Source organism: Uloborus diversus, chromosome 2 (genome assembly GCF_026930045.1).
Source record: "Uloborus diversus isolate 005 chromosome 2, Udiv.v.3.1, whole genome shotgun sequence".
Taxonomy (NCBI): Eukaryota; Metazoa; Arthropoda; class Arachnida; order Araneae; family Uloboridae; genus Uloborus; species Uloborus diversus.
In genome coordinates this window covers 183,974,157-183,992,066 of record NC_072732.1, presented here as the reverse complement: position 1 = coordinate 183,992,066, position 17,910 = coordinate 183,974,157, and the positions used below count along the sequence as shown (strand labels likewise).

Here is a 17,910-nt window from a genome sequence, read left to right as displayed (position 1 = left end):
TGGGGTTAAAAACCCATTTCGTAATTCAAAATGATGTGAGTACACGGATGTCAAGACATGCGACTATTTTCTTATTCGTGTAAATTATTTTTATATGCTGTACCGTTGTAGCATTTGATCATATACAACCTATACAGTTAATGTGATTAGTCTTTTTATTGACTTCGTAGCTCGTAGTTAGCAGGCGCTACTTGCTACAGCATCCTTAATCGTAGTCTTTGGTAGAATCATTATGCTAATGTCAACCTATCGTCACCTCAGAGCAACAGTATAAGATATCTAATCCCAGAAATAACTGTAAGATATCCTACAGTTGCTTTGAGGCGACGATATATAAAACTGTGAACATGATTTTTTTGCTTATAATTCGAATAACCATTTCTAAGGTCATTTCTGAAACGTTAATGCATAGCAGAGATAAAATATCATAAATAAGTCAGTCAACCTGTTATAAATACACTGCTCGACATTGAAAATGCAACACCAAGAAGGAGTTAAAATGTCAGTAATCCAACGTTATTAAGCACAAAACTTGCAAATGATTGCAGACACGTGTTTCGGTGTTACAAGGAACACCTTTTTCAATGCAAAGAAGTGTGAGCTTTTGGATGAAAAGTCATCCGAGAAAAGCCGATTGTCTTTTCTCGGATGACTTTTCATCCAAAAGCTCACACTTCTTTGCATTGAAAAAGGTGTTCCTTGTAACACCGAAACACGTGTCTGCAATCATTTGCAAGTTTTGTGCTTAATAACGTTGGATTACTGACATTTTAATTTTTCAGCACAAAGGTATTTATTCTTTACCAAGAAGGAGTGTTCAGAAATTTATGCAAATTTTAGAGTAGACGTACATCACTGAGTTATGTAAATGATGTGAAGTGCGCAGCTTTTCGACGCACGTGAAGTAAGATATAAGGGAAGGAACTTGCAGAATGGGCAATATTCGTGTCGTTTTTTCTGACTGGAGAATTATCGAAGAAATTTTGTTTTGTCTTGGAGGATACGTGTAACACGAGAGAATGCCAGGCCGACGTCAACGAAGGCACTTCCAGCAGATAGACGATTTTACGAGGGGTATGGTGATCGGACTGAGAAGGGAAGGTCCGTACGTCAAATCGCAGTTGATACCTACATGGATGCGAGCACGGTGCATCGGCTGTGCCGAAAATGGTTGGAACAACGAAATGTGGCAAGATTGAGGGGTGCAGGGGCAGCCAGAGTGACGTCAGAACGCGTGGATCGACGCATCCACCGACAAGCTGAAGCAGATCCACAAGTCACTTGTTCCTCGATTCTGCAGCAGGTACAAGATACCCTGAATGTTGCCGTGTCAACCAGAACAATTTCCCGTGGTTTGATCGCACGTGGTCTGCAATCATGGCATCCGCTAAGAAGACTGCCATTGATCCCACAACATAGACAGCAACGTTTAGTATGGTGTCGGACTAGAGCGACGTGGATGACAGAATGGAGAAATGTCGGGTTCTCAGATGAATCCCGCTTCTGTTTATTCAATGATAGTCGCCGCATACAGGTGTGGCGCCGACGTGGAGACGGATCTAATCCGGCAGTAACTGTGGAACGTCCCACCTCACGACAACGTGGCATAATGGTTTGGGGCGCAATTGCGTACAATTCCATGTTACCTCTAGCTCGTATTCAGGGCTCTTGACGGTCCAACGATACTTGGATAATGTACTGCGGCCAGTGGCAATCCCTTACCTTCAAGGGCTACCTAATGCAATTTTTCAGCAGAATAACGCTCGACTACACAGTGCTCGAACTGCCAACATGCTCTCCAAGGCACACATATGCTTCCCTGGCCACCATACTCTTCTGACCTGTCACCAATCGAACATGTGTGGGATGTGTTTGGACGTCGTTTGCAGACTCTGTCCCTGCCTCGTTCAGAAGACGAACTGTGGCAAAAGGTTGAACGGGAATGGAGAGCCATCCCTCTGGACACCATACGAACCCTTAGTGACTCTATGCCTAGACGTGTTTCTTCGTGTATCGCTGTCCGCGGTGGTCCTACATCCTACTGAGCCGACGCTGTTAACGCTCTGTATTCTGCCTATCATTTTGAAATTAAGATCATTTATTATTCCTTGCTGTCTATGTCTGTTTTTCAAATTTCATCACTTTCTGACCACTCCTTCTTGGTGTTTCATTTTCAATGTCGAGCAGTGTATTTATGGAAACGTCGTGTCATCCCAAGCAAAGCACAGGTTTTAGAAGATCATTGCTAGCAAATTTTGAAATGCCAGATTATTTCAGGGCAACGTTCTGGAGTTTCACGGGTTTACGCCAGTTTCCTGTGAAAAGCTAGTATAATGCGAAAACATATCTGAATCTCTACAAGTTTCATGACTGTAGACTTCTTACTGTTGCGAAAAATAGTTTTAGCTACCAGTGAAAATATATTCAGCTTCTTTATTAGACGTTTGACCTTCAGCTGTCACATTCCTTTCAAACTGACTGAGACCTAAACAAGAGCAAAATGTAGTCTCTGAATGCTGTAGCTTTGGCAAAAGCTGTAGTCAAATAAGCGATCCAATATTTGCTGACAATTCTGCTTTAGCTTTGGTCATATTTGCGCTATAAGTTTTCCTGGTAAATTAAAAAGGTGCAAAAGTAATTACTATAATCATATCCAAGTTTTCCCTGGAGGTTTTCGCTTTATTCCAGAAATTATCTTTTGTTGGAAAAATTTCCGGTTAATTTTAGGAAGGTTACTGACCTTCAGCAGGGAACTTTCCTGCCTTTTGCCTGATATGTTACTGGCAGAAACTAGACACACCAGCTGCCAGTTGTTTTCTAGGAACGTTTCAAAAGGTTTTTTTTTTCAATGAAGAAACCAATCGAATAAGACTGACCTGGTGCCAAACTGTATGTTGAGCGCCTGCTGTTGCTGGTCCTTCTTCCAGGTAACGTGCAGGGGCGGATCACCCCGGATCTCGCAAGGGAGGCGGGCCGTGTGGCCCCTACGCACAGTTACGCGGGAGAAACGGTCCTTGAGCTCGGGCGGTGCTGTGGAAAAGGAAAGTACACACCATTAGTGCGATTCAATAGAAAAGACATCCACTTTAACAGAAATACACAACCATACATGAAAAATATGACACTGTAAGGAAAAGACGTATAGTAGATCCTCGTTTTACGCGGGGGTTACGTTCCACGAAAATGCCGCGTAAATCAAAACCGCGTAAATTGAGACCTAATACTAGTGTTAAAATAGGGGTTTGGTTCCGTAGATAACAAAATATTTCATTCTAGTGATGACTAATTGTATAATAAGTTTAAAGTGTACTTATATCGACTTTTATGCACAACATGCATAAAGAAAACATAAATTATATTCATGTTCTGTTTATAAAGAGGAGCTGGCTATGATAGTCTTTTGGCAGTCATTAAGATTTTTTCTTTGTAATTCTTTGCAGAGCATTAACGCATCCATGATCACTTGCGTTATTTCCGTGATAGAATCTTCTTTCACTAACAAGTCAGAGAGATCATTTCTATTGTCTAGGAATGGCTCAAAATGTTCAATGTGAACGTTTTTGGTTGTGTGTCACCGCGGTCGGTATCCTCGTTGGTTTTGGTCTCCTTTGTCACTCTTAAAAGCTCTTCTTTCAGTGAGTAATGAACTGTGTGAGTTTAATAACTTTATTTCTGGAAAGAGCTGTGGGACCAATCGCATAAAAAGTCTCCAGTGGACCAAGCTCGATTATTAGCACGCCAAAATGCAGTTGATTACGCGTAATCTGCAATCTTTAGGACTTTGGATTTTGAAAGAGGGAAAAATTTTATCTGTTTGCATCGCCGGATCCGCGTAAAACCGAAATTCATCCGCGTAAAAATAAAGGTGTCAAATCTTAAACTGCGTATAATCGAAACTACGTAAAATAAACCCGCGTAAAACGAGGGTCTACTGTACTTACATTCGTTAGGCAGGGACACCTTTTGCCTACATTTCTTTTGTAAGTTCTCTTTACAAAAGAGAACAGAAAGTATTCACAGTTCGTGTTCACAGAAAGAAGTAGACAACCATACATTGAGATGTTGAATCGAAGAAATTTTTGCAGTCCATAGGCAAACCTGAAAGTATAAATACCTTTCTCTCAGGGGGAAAAGTAGGAGAAAATGGGGTGATGTTTTTGAACCTAGATGTGACTTGGATAAAGGAGATCAACGATATACATTAAAAATCCTCTACTTGTGGCGCGTGAAATTCAAAGTATACTGGAAAAACTAGCAATAGTATAGCTTGAACAGTAACAATAATCGGTTCTGTTATAGAACTTCATATTATGAACAAAATCTGTCATATAAGAACACGCAATTTGGCATTTCGCTCTACTCGATTTTCGAAACACTTTAATTTGTACAGATATTTTTGTTACAGTGTGAATTAATATTTCATCATGATTTTTTTTTTTTGCAATTCCATTTGCAATAGTTTTGCATTTTTTGGGCTTTAATTACGTATATTTTGTAATTTATTCAGTGGGGTTGTTTCCCATTATTCGAAAATATTTTCTATGTATAGAGCTAATTGAGAAAGCCCCAATTCTGAAAACCATCTTCTGGTAAGTCAACCCGTTATTGAATGATCACAGGTAATCGAATCACAGGAAAAAGTTAAAAAACGCATCGACATTTTTCTTTTTGAATTCATCAAGTGCATAAATTAGGCTTTCTAGAAAAATTACCGGCTTTTTTATACTAGTAAACTACATTGAACCATAAAGAAACAAAATTTACTGTAAAGTAAGACCATGCAATTTTGACAAGACTCTTTTTGTCGTTTTGCTTCACTTTTACTTGTTGATAGCAAACTGCTTGTTATTAACGTTTTATCATCAGTTAGGCTTTCTTATGAAAATATAATTGAAACCTAGCGAATTTTCGTTATTTTACTTAACAACGTGGGGGAGGGGGGAGAGGGTGACCTTTGGTCTTTTTTGTGCACCAACCTTATATATTAGTGATTGATAGAAAAACACCAGAAATTTCCGAAAAATGTTTGAACAAAATCATAAAATTATCAGTTTTGATGTTTATTTTAAATAAGATTCAAGTGTAGCAACCAATTTGGGGCAAAATGTTGGACCAGAATGTAGCAAATAATTAGGGATAGAGGGATCACATTATTTACCTTTTCCTTCAGATGTTTAAAGTCATATACGCCTGGGTCCATGGAGTTTCATAATCGCATCGAAAAGTTTTATGCGATTTCTGATGGGAGAGCCCTTGCAAAATGAGGCATGGCTTAAAAATGTGCAAACCCCGGATTTTGAAAATAATTTATACTAATTCAAAAGAGGGAATTCTTGGTCAGTAAGGTAGTATCCGTCAGTCCCCCAGCTTATGTCACCTGGCAGTAGAGTTGAAATCGATATAAACAAGAAAAAATTAAATATATTAGTGAAAACTAATATTTTCAGGGTTTGCAAAAGCATGATTTCACACGCTTTTTGAAATGATCCTCCAAAACACTCAGATGATTCCTCAAACTATAACCAGGTTTCCACTACTTTTTACGTCCTTTTATAAAAAAGGAAGTATTGTATTCGCGAAAAATTTTTACTCAAAGATCGACCGTAATTTCCATTTTGCTCACCCCGGAATGAATGTTGAGGGGTTTTTTTCGACTCGACCACACGTGGATAAGTGCCTAAGAACGTATAATAAACGTAATTCGTCGGGAATCGTCGAAATATCCATTTCGACGATTCCCGAGTTAGTTGCAACGAGTTTTCTCGTGACGTCTGTGTGTAAGTATGTGCGGATGTGCGTATGTATGTCGCTTAACTCAAGAATGATATTTCCTAGAAAGTTGAAATTTGGTACGTAGACTCCTAGTGGGGTCTAGTTGTGCACCTTCCCTTTTGGTTGCATTCGAATGTTCCTAAGGGGGTCTTTTGCCTCTTTTTGGGGGGAAATCATTGTTAATTTCGATGTAAACTCAAGGGGTGTTATAATTTGGCGGATACTTGGCGATATATAGCCAGTCTTTTGGACGCCAAGTTTTATCGCCAACTTAGGAACAAATTTGGCGATTTTTTTATCAAATTTTTTTTAAATCTACTTTTAATTTGGCCATTGTTGGTGATATTTAGAGAGTAAACTATTGAATCACATTAAAATTACCTATAATAGAAAAATGACAATAAATTGGAGTAAAAGGAAGTCATGTGAGGCACACATCAGCTCGTTGAAATACTACTTACAGTGCACTGAGATGCGAACGCTTTTTGTGATACCAGGTCCGATGCCGTTGTGGGCCTCACAGATGTAGGGCCCTGCGTCCGATTCGTCCACCCGCGGAAACACCAGAGAGCCGTTCGGTGCAGTCGTCCACGAAGACTCCGCTCGGACCACATCAGGACCTTGAGGGGGAAAGAAAGAGAGACATGTTGAGTTGAAGAGTAAGATTTAAAAACGTAGTTATGATTATCTGAAATCTGAACAGAGTGCAATTTAAGATAAATAAATACCTTTGTGCTGAACAGTAAAGTAAGAAAAACAACGTTAAAAAAAGCACAGATTTGCCAATTACAGCAGACACGTGTTTCGGCGTTACAGGGAACGCCTTTTTCAATGCAAAAAGTGAACAGCTTATGGATGAAAAGACATCCGACAAAAGCCAAGAGCAGATAAGCATGCAGCTTAAAAGGTAAAAATAGCGGATTAGCCAAACACCAATGAGAAAATTATAAACCGATCAGGAACCAATAGCAATGCAAGCAAAGGCCAAGAGCTTTCTCTTAGGAACGAACCCAGAAAGAAAGAATTCCAATGGACAAAGATTAAGCCGAAGCTTAAATAAAAAGAAAAGAAAATGTCGGTAACCGTGAACCGCAAGAACGGAAAAGCTGAATGGAAGAAAAAAACACCACGAAATAAAATAAACAGAAACAAAAAAATATTCGAAGAAAGGAAAAATAAAGATAACTAGAAGGAAATTTGAGGGGGGGGGGTGTCAACAAGACAAAAAGGTAAAAATAAACAAAAGAAGATAGAAAAAAATGAATGGGGGGAAAAAGGGGGAATGGGGAAACTACAGTATTACAGATATGGGAGACAAATGTTGGAAAAATATGGAACTGCATTAATAACGTTGTTTTTCTTACTTTAGAGTGCAATTTGTTTTTATGTAGATGTATTAGTACAATTCAGATGACACTTTCTTCCAGCAAGTATTCAGTCGCATGTATATTTAGAGGATTAAAAAAAAAAAAAGGTATGTTCTTTCATTCTGTAATCAAAAAAACGGGAAATCTGAGATTTTATGCATTAAATTTTACAAAAAAATGTGTATTTATTACATTTGTTTACATTTCGAATACATTTAAACGTATTCACGATGATATAAGTTCTTTTCTATTTTTTAATGAACTCGATAAAGCAATTTTTTCTTTGCATGAGTTTGACGTGGAGTTCTTTAACAAAGTTACAGAAAAATTGATAGCTCACTTGAACAGTTTGAAAAGAAGATTGGCTATCTAGTGAGTTGTATTTGAATGATTGTTTGGAAATTAGATGAATTGTAAGGAATTAGTCACGAATAAGCCAAACCTTATTTCATTTGCTATTCGGTTTGGCTACATAGTGATTTGTAATAAAAAAATGACATTTTGTGAAGCATTCCTTGCAATTTCCTTTTGCCTAGAACCACTGGAAAACGACTTATTATACTGTGCATATATTTCTGAATTTGTGTCTTACACAATTACACCCCCCCCCTCCTTTTTTTTTGGAAAACCACATATCTTTGGCTACAAAATTATGAAAAACACACACGCACATATTATCTTTCGTGTACGTGATTTTTTTTTTCAAATGCTTAGATTTTATTAAACACGAAGTACGTTCATTTAAAATTGTAAATCATTGCTTCTTTTGTATGCTGGAAAGTTTTCTCTCTTCGATTAACTTTCACAGCAGTCGTTAAAAATCTAAAACACAAAAAACAAAAACAAAAAATAATAAAAAAAACCTGAGTTATGAAGGTAATGCTTATATTTTCGCAAAGATAAGTGTTGCTTTTACAAAAATGCATAGAATAGTTTTATATAAGAATAACTACTTTGGGAAATACACATATTTGCATTTTCAACTTTTTATGACAGTTATGTTAAAAAGGACATCCTACCCTTTTCACATCGTTGTTGGTCACCTTAATGCGTTGTGACTCTCTTTTTATTGGTCACGTTTGAGCTCAAGTTTTCCTTAAAATGACGGAAGTAACAGAATAATTCACTCTAAATTGTCTAGAAGCAGATCCTAGATAACTTCTAGAATAAAGTCTTTTGAAATTCTAGATCTTCTCAAGAAATTCAAAAATACTGAACACAAAAGCATTCCTATTGATCAACACAAAAGCTTTTCTATTGCTTAACACAAAAGAGTATATGGTAACTTTTGGATACATAGTGTAGCCCGAAGAAATTACAATAGACGATGCTTTGAAGTATTGAACTTGAGCATTGGAGGTATTAGAATGGTATCATCAGGGCTGCCCCGATGGGTGGTCGAGGGAACCGAACTCCCTTATTCGGAAAATTTTGTCAGACGTTTCTTTAAATTTGGAGAAAATTGCAATGCTAATTTTTTTAATAGCACCTAATGTACCTTTTTATTAGAAGTAGGCATGTTTGTGTTTTCGGTAAAAGTCGGAGTTTCGTTCGGCAAAGTGAGAATTTCCAGTCTCCAAAAATGTAAATTCAGAGCGCCCCTGGGTATCGTAATTGTTTGGGGTGAATGGAAAGGATAAGTTATGCCTTGCATTTATGCTGAAATAAAATGTCAAAAGTTATTTCTAGGAGGTCCAGTTGATATTGTATTAGAGCCAAAAGCTGCTTCTTCTAATAGACCAGCTGGAAATAATTTTTCACATTTTATTTCGGCATAAATACAAAGCTGTTTCATTCCTCTTGACTCCCTCTATTGAAGAATTGTTTTGGTGTTGGATTAAAACGTGATATTATACGCTTTATAAAGTGCCTGTAAAAACTGTCGGGGGAAATGAGGATTTGATGTCAGATAACTGAAAATCAGAAGTTGTAAACATTTGTATGTTTAAACAAGTAGGAGACATTTTTCAATTCAACAGTTTACTAGCAAGGGTGAAACATAGCAATACTCAAAAATACGAAATTAACACATTATACATGCAATAAATGAACGTAGTTTTACAGCAATAAACTAAATAAATTACAGAAAAGAGTTTTACTTTCAAAATAACATTTAGGTTTAAAGGATTTGAGGTGTTTACTTTCACAACGGATTGTATCCATTTTTGGATTTTTTTTTTTTTTTTCGTTTTCAGAATCTCAAGTATAAGCCTTATCGAACCATGAATTTTTTTTCTTCTCGAAGTGGTTTATATCTACTATTAAAAAATGCGTAAATATTAGTTTTACCACGTAAACGGTGTTTATCCATCCCCTTATTTCTCGACAGGTCTTTTACAGCAAAATGGAACTTATTCCTTATTTGCCGGTAACCCCTCATTCACTTTCTTATCAAAAGGGCACACATCGAAATTTGAATTTACCACTTCTAACTCAAAAGTAGTTCACAAATAAAATAGTGGAGCGGAGCACTGGCTGAGCATTTCCAACCAAGCGTGATACCCGTCCGTATTAATAAATCACAGCACCTTGCGCCTTGTGCAAGTCTGTTGTAAGTTATTAGGCAAGCGGGACCTCAAATTGTGATTACTAAATTAATGTTAAATTATTAATATTACTGTTAAATTGTGATTAGTTAATGATTTAATTGTGATTAATTGAAAAATTGTGATAAAAATTGCGATCTATTAACGTTGTTATTTGAATCGGCTTGGGTGGTTTTATTGTTCACACTTAATTCGATCGAAGGTCCTTTTTTTTTCTTTTTAAAATGTTCAATGAAAAGAATAAAGTAAGTAAAAAGGAATAATGTGGAGTAAAAAAAAATGTTTAAATTTAAAAATGTTGAATATTTTGCTTCAATCTAAAAATGTTTATTTCTGAAGAAAATTTTTGTTTTTTTGCAAAAGGGATTGTATCCTCCGTTTTACACCGAAACGGAATATATCCAAAATAAAATTGGCAATTTAGGTCTGGATAAAATTGTGGAAAAATTCCTAGACTTATGCCAATAGTCACTTGTTATTCTACCAAAACATTGTGAAAAATTCGAAATGCTAACAGTTAGTGTTTGTAAGTAAAACTTTTTTCATTTTTCCAAAAAAATATAAAACTGAATATAATCCGTTTTGAAAGTAAACTCCTCATTTAAATCAGCTATTGAAACGTATTATACCTGATTTCTTGTAACACAAAAGAGTGCTTAAACTTAGAAGTTAACAACCCTAGTTACCTTTTTGCCTGTTCCACTGTATCCTGGGAGGTGGATGACCAGTGGCCGCGCAGTCCACAACTAGGGATGATCCTTTGGCCGCTGTGGTGTCCACTGGTTCTTGCGTCCAGTGAGGAGGAACTGGAAGAAAACAAGACTTTGGTTAGGCTTTAGTTTTCATTTGATAATATACTCTGTACACTTAAAAGATAGACCAATAATAAACAAATAGGATGCTGTAAGGTTTGTCACTATACCACATTTGTGGGTTTTCTTTAGAAAAAAAAAATTAAGTCAATACTTTTCGCATTCACCGTCTGACTGGCACTAATTTGTTCTTCTCCAAGCTAAGGAATTGACGTCACCAAATAACGCATTTCTTTGTTTATATCTAGTCCATCTTTTCCGTGAACACAGTACAGAAATATTTTATTCTTAGCATGACGTACAAAATAGCCTCGTTACACCGATTTTCGTTGTGACAATGTTTATTGATTCTAAACTCCATCATAATAAACATTATACAGTTAAACGTTGTTACAATCTGTAACATTATACAAAATGTCGCCTATGTTGTTAAAGTCATCATTATTATGTCAAACCTAGATGCTGTAAACTTATTTTGCTGAGTGGTATTGAAAGAAAAAATATCACCGTGGTTAGTAGTTTTACAATAAAACTCGTTGTGTCGAATACTGTTATTTTAAATTTTCTTTTTACCAAGCATCATTACAAAAAAAAAAAAAAAAAACTTACGAAACCGACCACTGTCCCGATGGATTTCTTTAAACCTAGTCGTAGTTTTAAAAAAAAAACATTCAAACCAGGCTTTTTTGTATGAGCCAACTGATAATATTTAATTTTTAAGAGAAAATGTATTAAAAGAAGCAACCGTTAGTAGTTGTTGCTTCGAAAGAAAAAAAGGTAGATGAGCCAAAGGTATCCAGTTTCTCTGAGGAAGACCACCACTCTTAAAAAGTAGGATTAATTTATTTTTTATTACAAAATGGCGGTACCGCATTGTATCACATGTATCTGCAGTGCTGAATTTGAAGAAATTGCGGTGATCGGTCGCCATTTTATGCAATGATTTCACTTTTGAGGAAGACTAGTTCTAATATCCAGGTATTGACTTTACATGTGTTTTAATTCTTAGCACTGTGAATTAAGATACGTTTTCTACAAGTTTAACTTTTCTCTTTAAGCACACTGATTATAACAACTATAGTAAAGCTAACATATTTATAATTTTACGTCGTGCAAATAGTGACTATATGTTGTGCATTTGAGCGAAAAGTAAGATTTTTTTTTTTCGCCTTTGCTTGCGCCGTAGTGCGTAAACGTTTGGTACGTACTGGTATGTTACTCGTGAACAATTTTGGAAAAAACAAAAATATCGCAGATGAATTTTGGGTCATTGCATGTCAAATCGAACAAAAAATATTTTTTCTCTCAACTATACTATCTCGGATTTTCATTAAACTTTCACAATACTTACTCTTTGATATCCTGAATTCATAAATAATTCATTAAAAAACTTATCGTGCTTAATTCATGACTAACTAATTCTTAAAATTCGTTTAAAAGCCCTATTTTTATTTGCCAGTAGTATTTAAAAAGTTTATAACTCCAGGTCTATATGAGCTAAAAAGCAGTGTAGTAGCTTATTTTAAAGAGAATGGTGTAAAGTTTAATTTGATACTTCATATGAATGACATATTGAATGAAATATGTTATAAATGTATTTTTCAAAATTATTGTAAAACAATGCCTTTAAAATTTTTGGACAGTTAAATTTATAAGTTTTGTGAAATTTCTTTTTTAAAGAAAAGCATTCATGTAACATATCAAATTAAGTTGCGCACAATTATATTTAAAATAAGTTATTTTAGTTGTTTAACTGACACAGAACTTAAGTTATGACATTTTTAAGTACTGCTGGCACGTTTTTATGCAATATTTTGTTTATATGAATGTTTTTGCGAAAAACATTCATGCAACATGTTAAATTAAATGGCACACCATTCTCTTTTAAAAAAATGCTGTGCTAGTTGTTTAACTAACATAGAACTTGAGTCATAACATTTTAAAGTACAACTGACAAGTTAAAAATAGACCTTTTAAGAGAAATTAAAAAAAAAATATATTGTATCCAGCTATAAATTATACCCCCTGAAATATACCAGTATCCAATTTTTCCAAACTAGGGCAAAAGCGAAAAAAAAACCTGTTTTACACTTCTCCCTAACATGCATGTTCTGAAGGTGGTCACCTTAAGATAAAATATGTAAACTATTGCAGGAAAGTAATTTTCGGTGCGTTACTATATGATATATATGTTTCCAACATTACACATTGTTCTGCTATCATTTTTGAGAAATAAATTTCAAAACAAGTGAAACCAGTACAGCGTTGGATGAAAAAAAAATTGTTATTTTTTTCCTGTGTACTTGGCTCGTAATTAGTTACTTCTAATTACAAGATTTTAGTATACCCATGACTGCTTTGCATCGAAAAAATATATTTATTATTATTTTTCCTGCGTACTTGTGTAATTAGTTTCTTCTTTTGACTCAACATTGTATTACTCTTCCAAAAGTAAGAATAGTTAGCCGATAATGTTTTCACATTTTACAAATGATTTCAACACATGGGCCATCTTTGGAACACTATGCTCCAACGGTTGCTCAAAGCTACAAGTTTGAAATTGTATTGTAAAAATATCCAAATTCTATCTTTAAATCGTTATTCTTGATATGCGTTACAGACAAGTAAAATTCAACTAAACTAATTCAGTCAATCACCTTACCAGAAAATTATGAAAAATCATCAAAGCTTAATTATGGCCACCTTTGTCTCATTTACCTTTCTCGTAGCATATGACAAGGAATAACAAAATAAATGTTATTTTCAAGCAAACAAAATTTTGATACGCAAATTTCTGTCTGAAAAGTTGAATTTCCGGAAAAAAATTGGCAATAGAAATAAATCGATTCTTGTTTTATTTCGCCGATGATCATTCATGTATCTGAATTAGAACCACTGAACAAGAACATAATGCTCTTCATATTACGATATGAATTTGGAAAATACTCATTATAACAAACTTTAATTTTACGAACAGCTCTGCAGTACTTTCTAATTACTGTAATTGCTTTAGAGTAGGATTTTCCATTCAGAAAGTGACGTAATAATCAGTAATCTGATATCAGTGGTACAATTTTGAGCTTCTCCTAACATGTCATTCATTTTCATTAATGCGTAATTTTAATGAAATGTTAGGAGACTTTTAACTCAACTTTAAACTTTCACAGTTCAAATATGAAAAACTAAGTTTTTTAATAAATGTCCAGTATAAAATAGAAAAATCGCATTTGATATTCACAACATAGATATAACGCAGAGAGGGAAAATGGACAAAATTCAAGTATCACAAGCAAATTGGAGCAAAATTCAATGCTTAGTTTCTTTTTTCTCAAAATATTTTAGATTAAAATATTTGGACCTTAGTTTTACGGTCTACGTAATTTAATCAAAATTCTGTTCAAACAAGATTTTTTAAAAATAAGTTACTAATTTAAAGTTATTTTTTGAAAAACATAATTTACTTATTTCTACAGCATATGAAAATGTTATAAAACAAAAACGTTAACTGATATGATGTCAAGGAAAAAATCAAGTTTAATACTTAAGTTTTAAAAAAATTCCGTGTCTCACAAGTCAATTATAAAACACGTACTTAAAATGCATTTAAAACAAATTCTATACAATTTTTTATGATAATTTTTGTATTCGAAATTTTTATATGTGTGCTCTTGATAAATGACTACAGAGTAAAATTTTCAATTCCCGTTGATGAAACAAACAACACGGTTTCAAAAAAAGTATTAGTGAGGCACGCACTGTACAAAAAGCAAAATGTTTGCCATCTACTACAGTTAGCAGAGTATCACAATATTTCACTGATTGTTATTAAAAAAAAGCCAATATCAACCTCAACCATTCATTTACCTTACTTTTCGACGACGTTTAAAATGTCCTCCTCCTCCCATAAATATATCAAAATGTAAGTGAGGTTGAAACTGGAAAGCAGTCCGGATACAAATTTTATGTCGGCGAAAAGTTGGAGACACCAACCCATTAAAGTCAAAGTACGTAAAAGAGCATATTCTTCAATGAGGAATTTCAAAAAAAAAAAAAAAAAACACCCTGTAAAATTAAAAGTTTTAAACTGATTGCATAATTGGTTGCGTAAAACCGCAGAAAATAAATTATATCTTTGCGCGCAAGTACTTTTTTTTAAGCCTCCTTTGCACTTTAGACCTTCAAACCGTTCTGGTGACGGGTTTTGTTATTGTATATTAGGAGATTTTACACAAAATCTCATTTTAAACGGATAATTTTATGGGACATTTTTAGAAAACACGTGGAAATAATGTTTCAAAACTCAATACATAAAAGTCCCTGTTATTGTTATTGATCACAATATTTTTTTTTTCATTAATTTTGTTCATTTCTTTTGAAAACACTTACGTCGAAAGTAATTTTTTACCATTAGTAATCTATTTACGTCATACATCAGGAAAATATGTATAGTAGATATCTGATCTGTAACGTAGGACATTAGAGGATAAGTATAATTAACATCTGCAGGGCCTATTCTCTGTGTTAAAAAAACTACGTGTGCTTAACTTGTATACAAAATATTCGTTTTATGTTCAGAACATCGCGCATATAATACAATTGTTGAGCGTTTGCATAATTACTCATACACTTCATCACGTTTTCTCCGTTTGTCAGGAGGATACACTTGACACCGCCTTCGTCTCGTGGTATACGACGATTCTATTTTGTTGTTTACGGAAGATGGCGTATAGTAATAGCATTTTGCCGTAAAAGTAGCAGTTTTTAGAATTTAAGAATTACGGAGACAAGTGAACAGAAGACAGCAATACGTTTTTGCCCATTTAATTGCACACCAGAGTTAGAGTTGTCTCATTTACAAGCACGAGATTGTGTTTATCGAACATCCCCGAGAAATACTAAACTCTGTGTTCAAGAAGGCGGAGCGAATGACCATTGTGAGTGCAAAATATACAGTATGCAAGTAGACTTTATATGTTTTAATTAAATAGCTAATATTTTAAAGCTAATATTTTTTCAAAATAGGATCCATATAACTCAACAAGACGTTTTAAGTGGTCAATTAATTTATTCAGGGACATTTTAAATTCAGTTTTGGTAATGTTCCTCAGCACTTGCGCTACGGCTGCTTGAATGGTCATAAAAAGCTCATTTCCTTGCAGTTTTCAGTTTAGGGAACAGAAAATTGTCACTCGGTGATAGAATAGGGAAATACGGAGGATGATCGAAGAGAAAAATCCATTTTGTCACAGACGCTAAACAACACTCCCAACCCCGAAGTTAAAAAGTCTATGGATAAGTTGTTTGACTGTTCAAAAGTTTTACAGAGCTAAATACATCCTATTTCAATTAATATTAGCTTTAAGACACATTACCACATTTATTTAAATCTATCACAAAAAAATTTGGTTAAATTTAGATCACAATGTATTCATCACACACGGCACAAAGAAACAAAATTTAGAAAATAAAGTGTTTTCAAAATTATGTATTTAAATGAGAACTGATATGACTTATTGATTTCAAAAGAAGATTTAAAAAGACCCATCAATTTTCATCGCTGAGTTTCATAGAAACGCAATTCGTTGAATGACCCAACGGAATGAAAGCTCTACCGAATCAATTGTGCCATAGGATATACTGAATCAAATGTTGTCAATCAAACGTATGAATGTCAGTTGTAGAAGAATCAAAATTTTAGATAATAATATATCACATAATGAAACAAATATATTCTCTGCTAAACGTAGAAAATAATTTCTTTTATAAAGGGTAAAGACTTGTGATAGAGCGAGTTAATGACGTTATTACACCAATATGCAATCAAATACAATAATTTTCAATAATTTGGATTATGAAAAAATGACAGATGATTTTCGGCTCTCTGATATTTATGAAAATAGTACTACTTTCATTCAAGACGCACTATTTCAAAGTCATAAGATTGCAAATAATGAATAATTTAACTTTGAACAATGAAAAAGATGGTCTTAGGCGTACATAATGCGCATTGCTGCTGGAATTTAATTTCGGAAAACACGAACTCGTATTTAGGGAGCACCAAATTTTAAGCAGACAAAATAGAATACCAAACAGAAACATTTTTAGCAAACAAAGCTTTATATTAGATGAAAAACAACTTTATGGCGAGCCATATTGTCTATTTTAATGTTCTAAAAAAGAAAAAAATTCTCCGAAAAAAATATGCACATATTTTTCGAAGAAAACTTGAATGAATAAAGAAATTATGTAAAGGGAATATGAAAAAATAAGTAATACGAAAAACAAACTTTATTTTTATTCTGCGAAAATATTTTTAGAAAGTAACACAGAAATGTTTATCTGTTTCAAAAAACGAAAGTTAAATATAAATTTTAGCTAAAGATCGGAATTAGGTTTGAAAAAAAAAGTGAAAATCGAGAAACTCATGTTAGATTTTCATATTCAACCTCATTTTTCCATTGAGGGTTTGCTTTTAAATTTCCTTCCAGTAAGAAAATGTGCATGACTCAAGTATCACATTCAAGCCCTCTAGAACGAGTAGTATATCTTTAGAATACCAAGCACCCCCTCACATTGTCAACGGATAAACATTTTTTACAAATGAATTTAGGATTAGCCAAGCAGGACAGTAACATCGAGGCATAGAACGGTAGTCGAGTATAATGTAATCGATTAACAATTTCAGGTTTTTTTCCCCAAATCATCCCTGTAGTTCCCGTGTCCAACATGACTGCTAAGCATTTGAACAAAGGACGCCCTTCTTCTGAAAATCTCCCCCCCCCCCGCCCATAGTCGGCATCCATGACTCGTGGCCTTGCCCACCTTCTGCGTAGACTAATACGCTGGTCTCTTCGGATCCGAAGGAATTACTGGCCCGACAGGTGTAGTTGCCGATGTGTGCGGGAGACAGAGACTCTATACTGCACATTGAGTTCCGCTGGCCATTTATGGCGACTTTGTAGGATGAGAGATCGCCCAAGATTTCTTTTCCTTCCTGGAACCACCTGAACTCGAAAGGTGGCGTGCCCCGCCGCACAGTACATTGCAAGACCAGGGGGTCCCCCAGTCCTACATTGGGAGGAATCATCATGGGGTAGAGAGAAGGTTTCTCTGATTGAGCCCCTGGAATAAACAAAAATCAGTTAGAAATTGGAAACGATTCAAATAACTATAATTTTTTAAAAGTCTCACTTTATTTGCGATTGAAAAGAAATTTAAAAGTGTATATATACAATGTCTGTAAAATGAATGGATTTAGTCACTAAGAAAATATATTTAAGCACTAATAAAATAACACAAAGTGTTTTTAGACATAGAGCAAATGTTGTTTAAAAAATCACGAAATCTTTGCATATCACAGAATTCTTCTTTAAATGAGCTTGGAAAAAGTATGATCAAAATTTTTATCTCAGC

At 34.5% G+C, this 17,910-nt stretch overlaps 1 protein-coding gene across 1 annotated transcript in view; it reads right to left on the bottom strand.

Annotated features, from left to right (window-relative positions):
• Nucleotides 1–17,910, bottom strand: part of LOC129216704 (cell adhesion molecule Dscam2-like) — a 183,522-nt gene that overhangs the window by 61,382 nt on the left and 104,230 nt on the right. Inside the window, 3 exon segments of the mRNA XM_054850921.1 lie at nucleotides 2,877–3,030; nucleotides 6,234–6,392; nucleotides 10,363–10,491. Of these exon segments, the coding sequence (XP_054706896.1) occupies nucleotides 2,877–3,030; nucleotides 6,234–6,392; nucleotides 10,363–10,491 (442 nt within the window).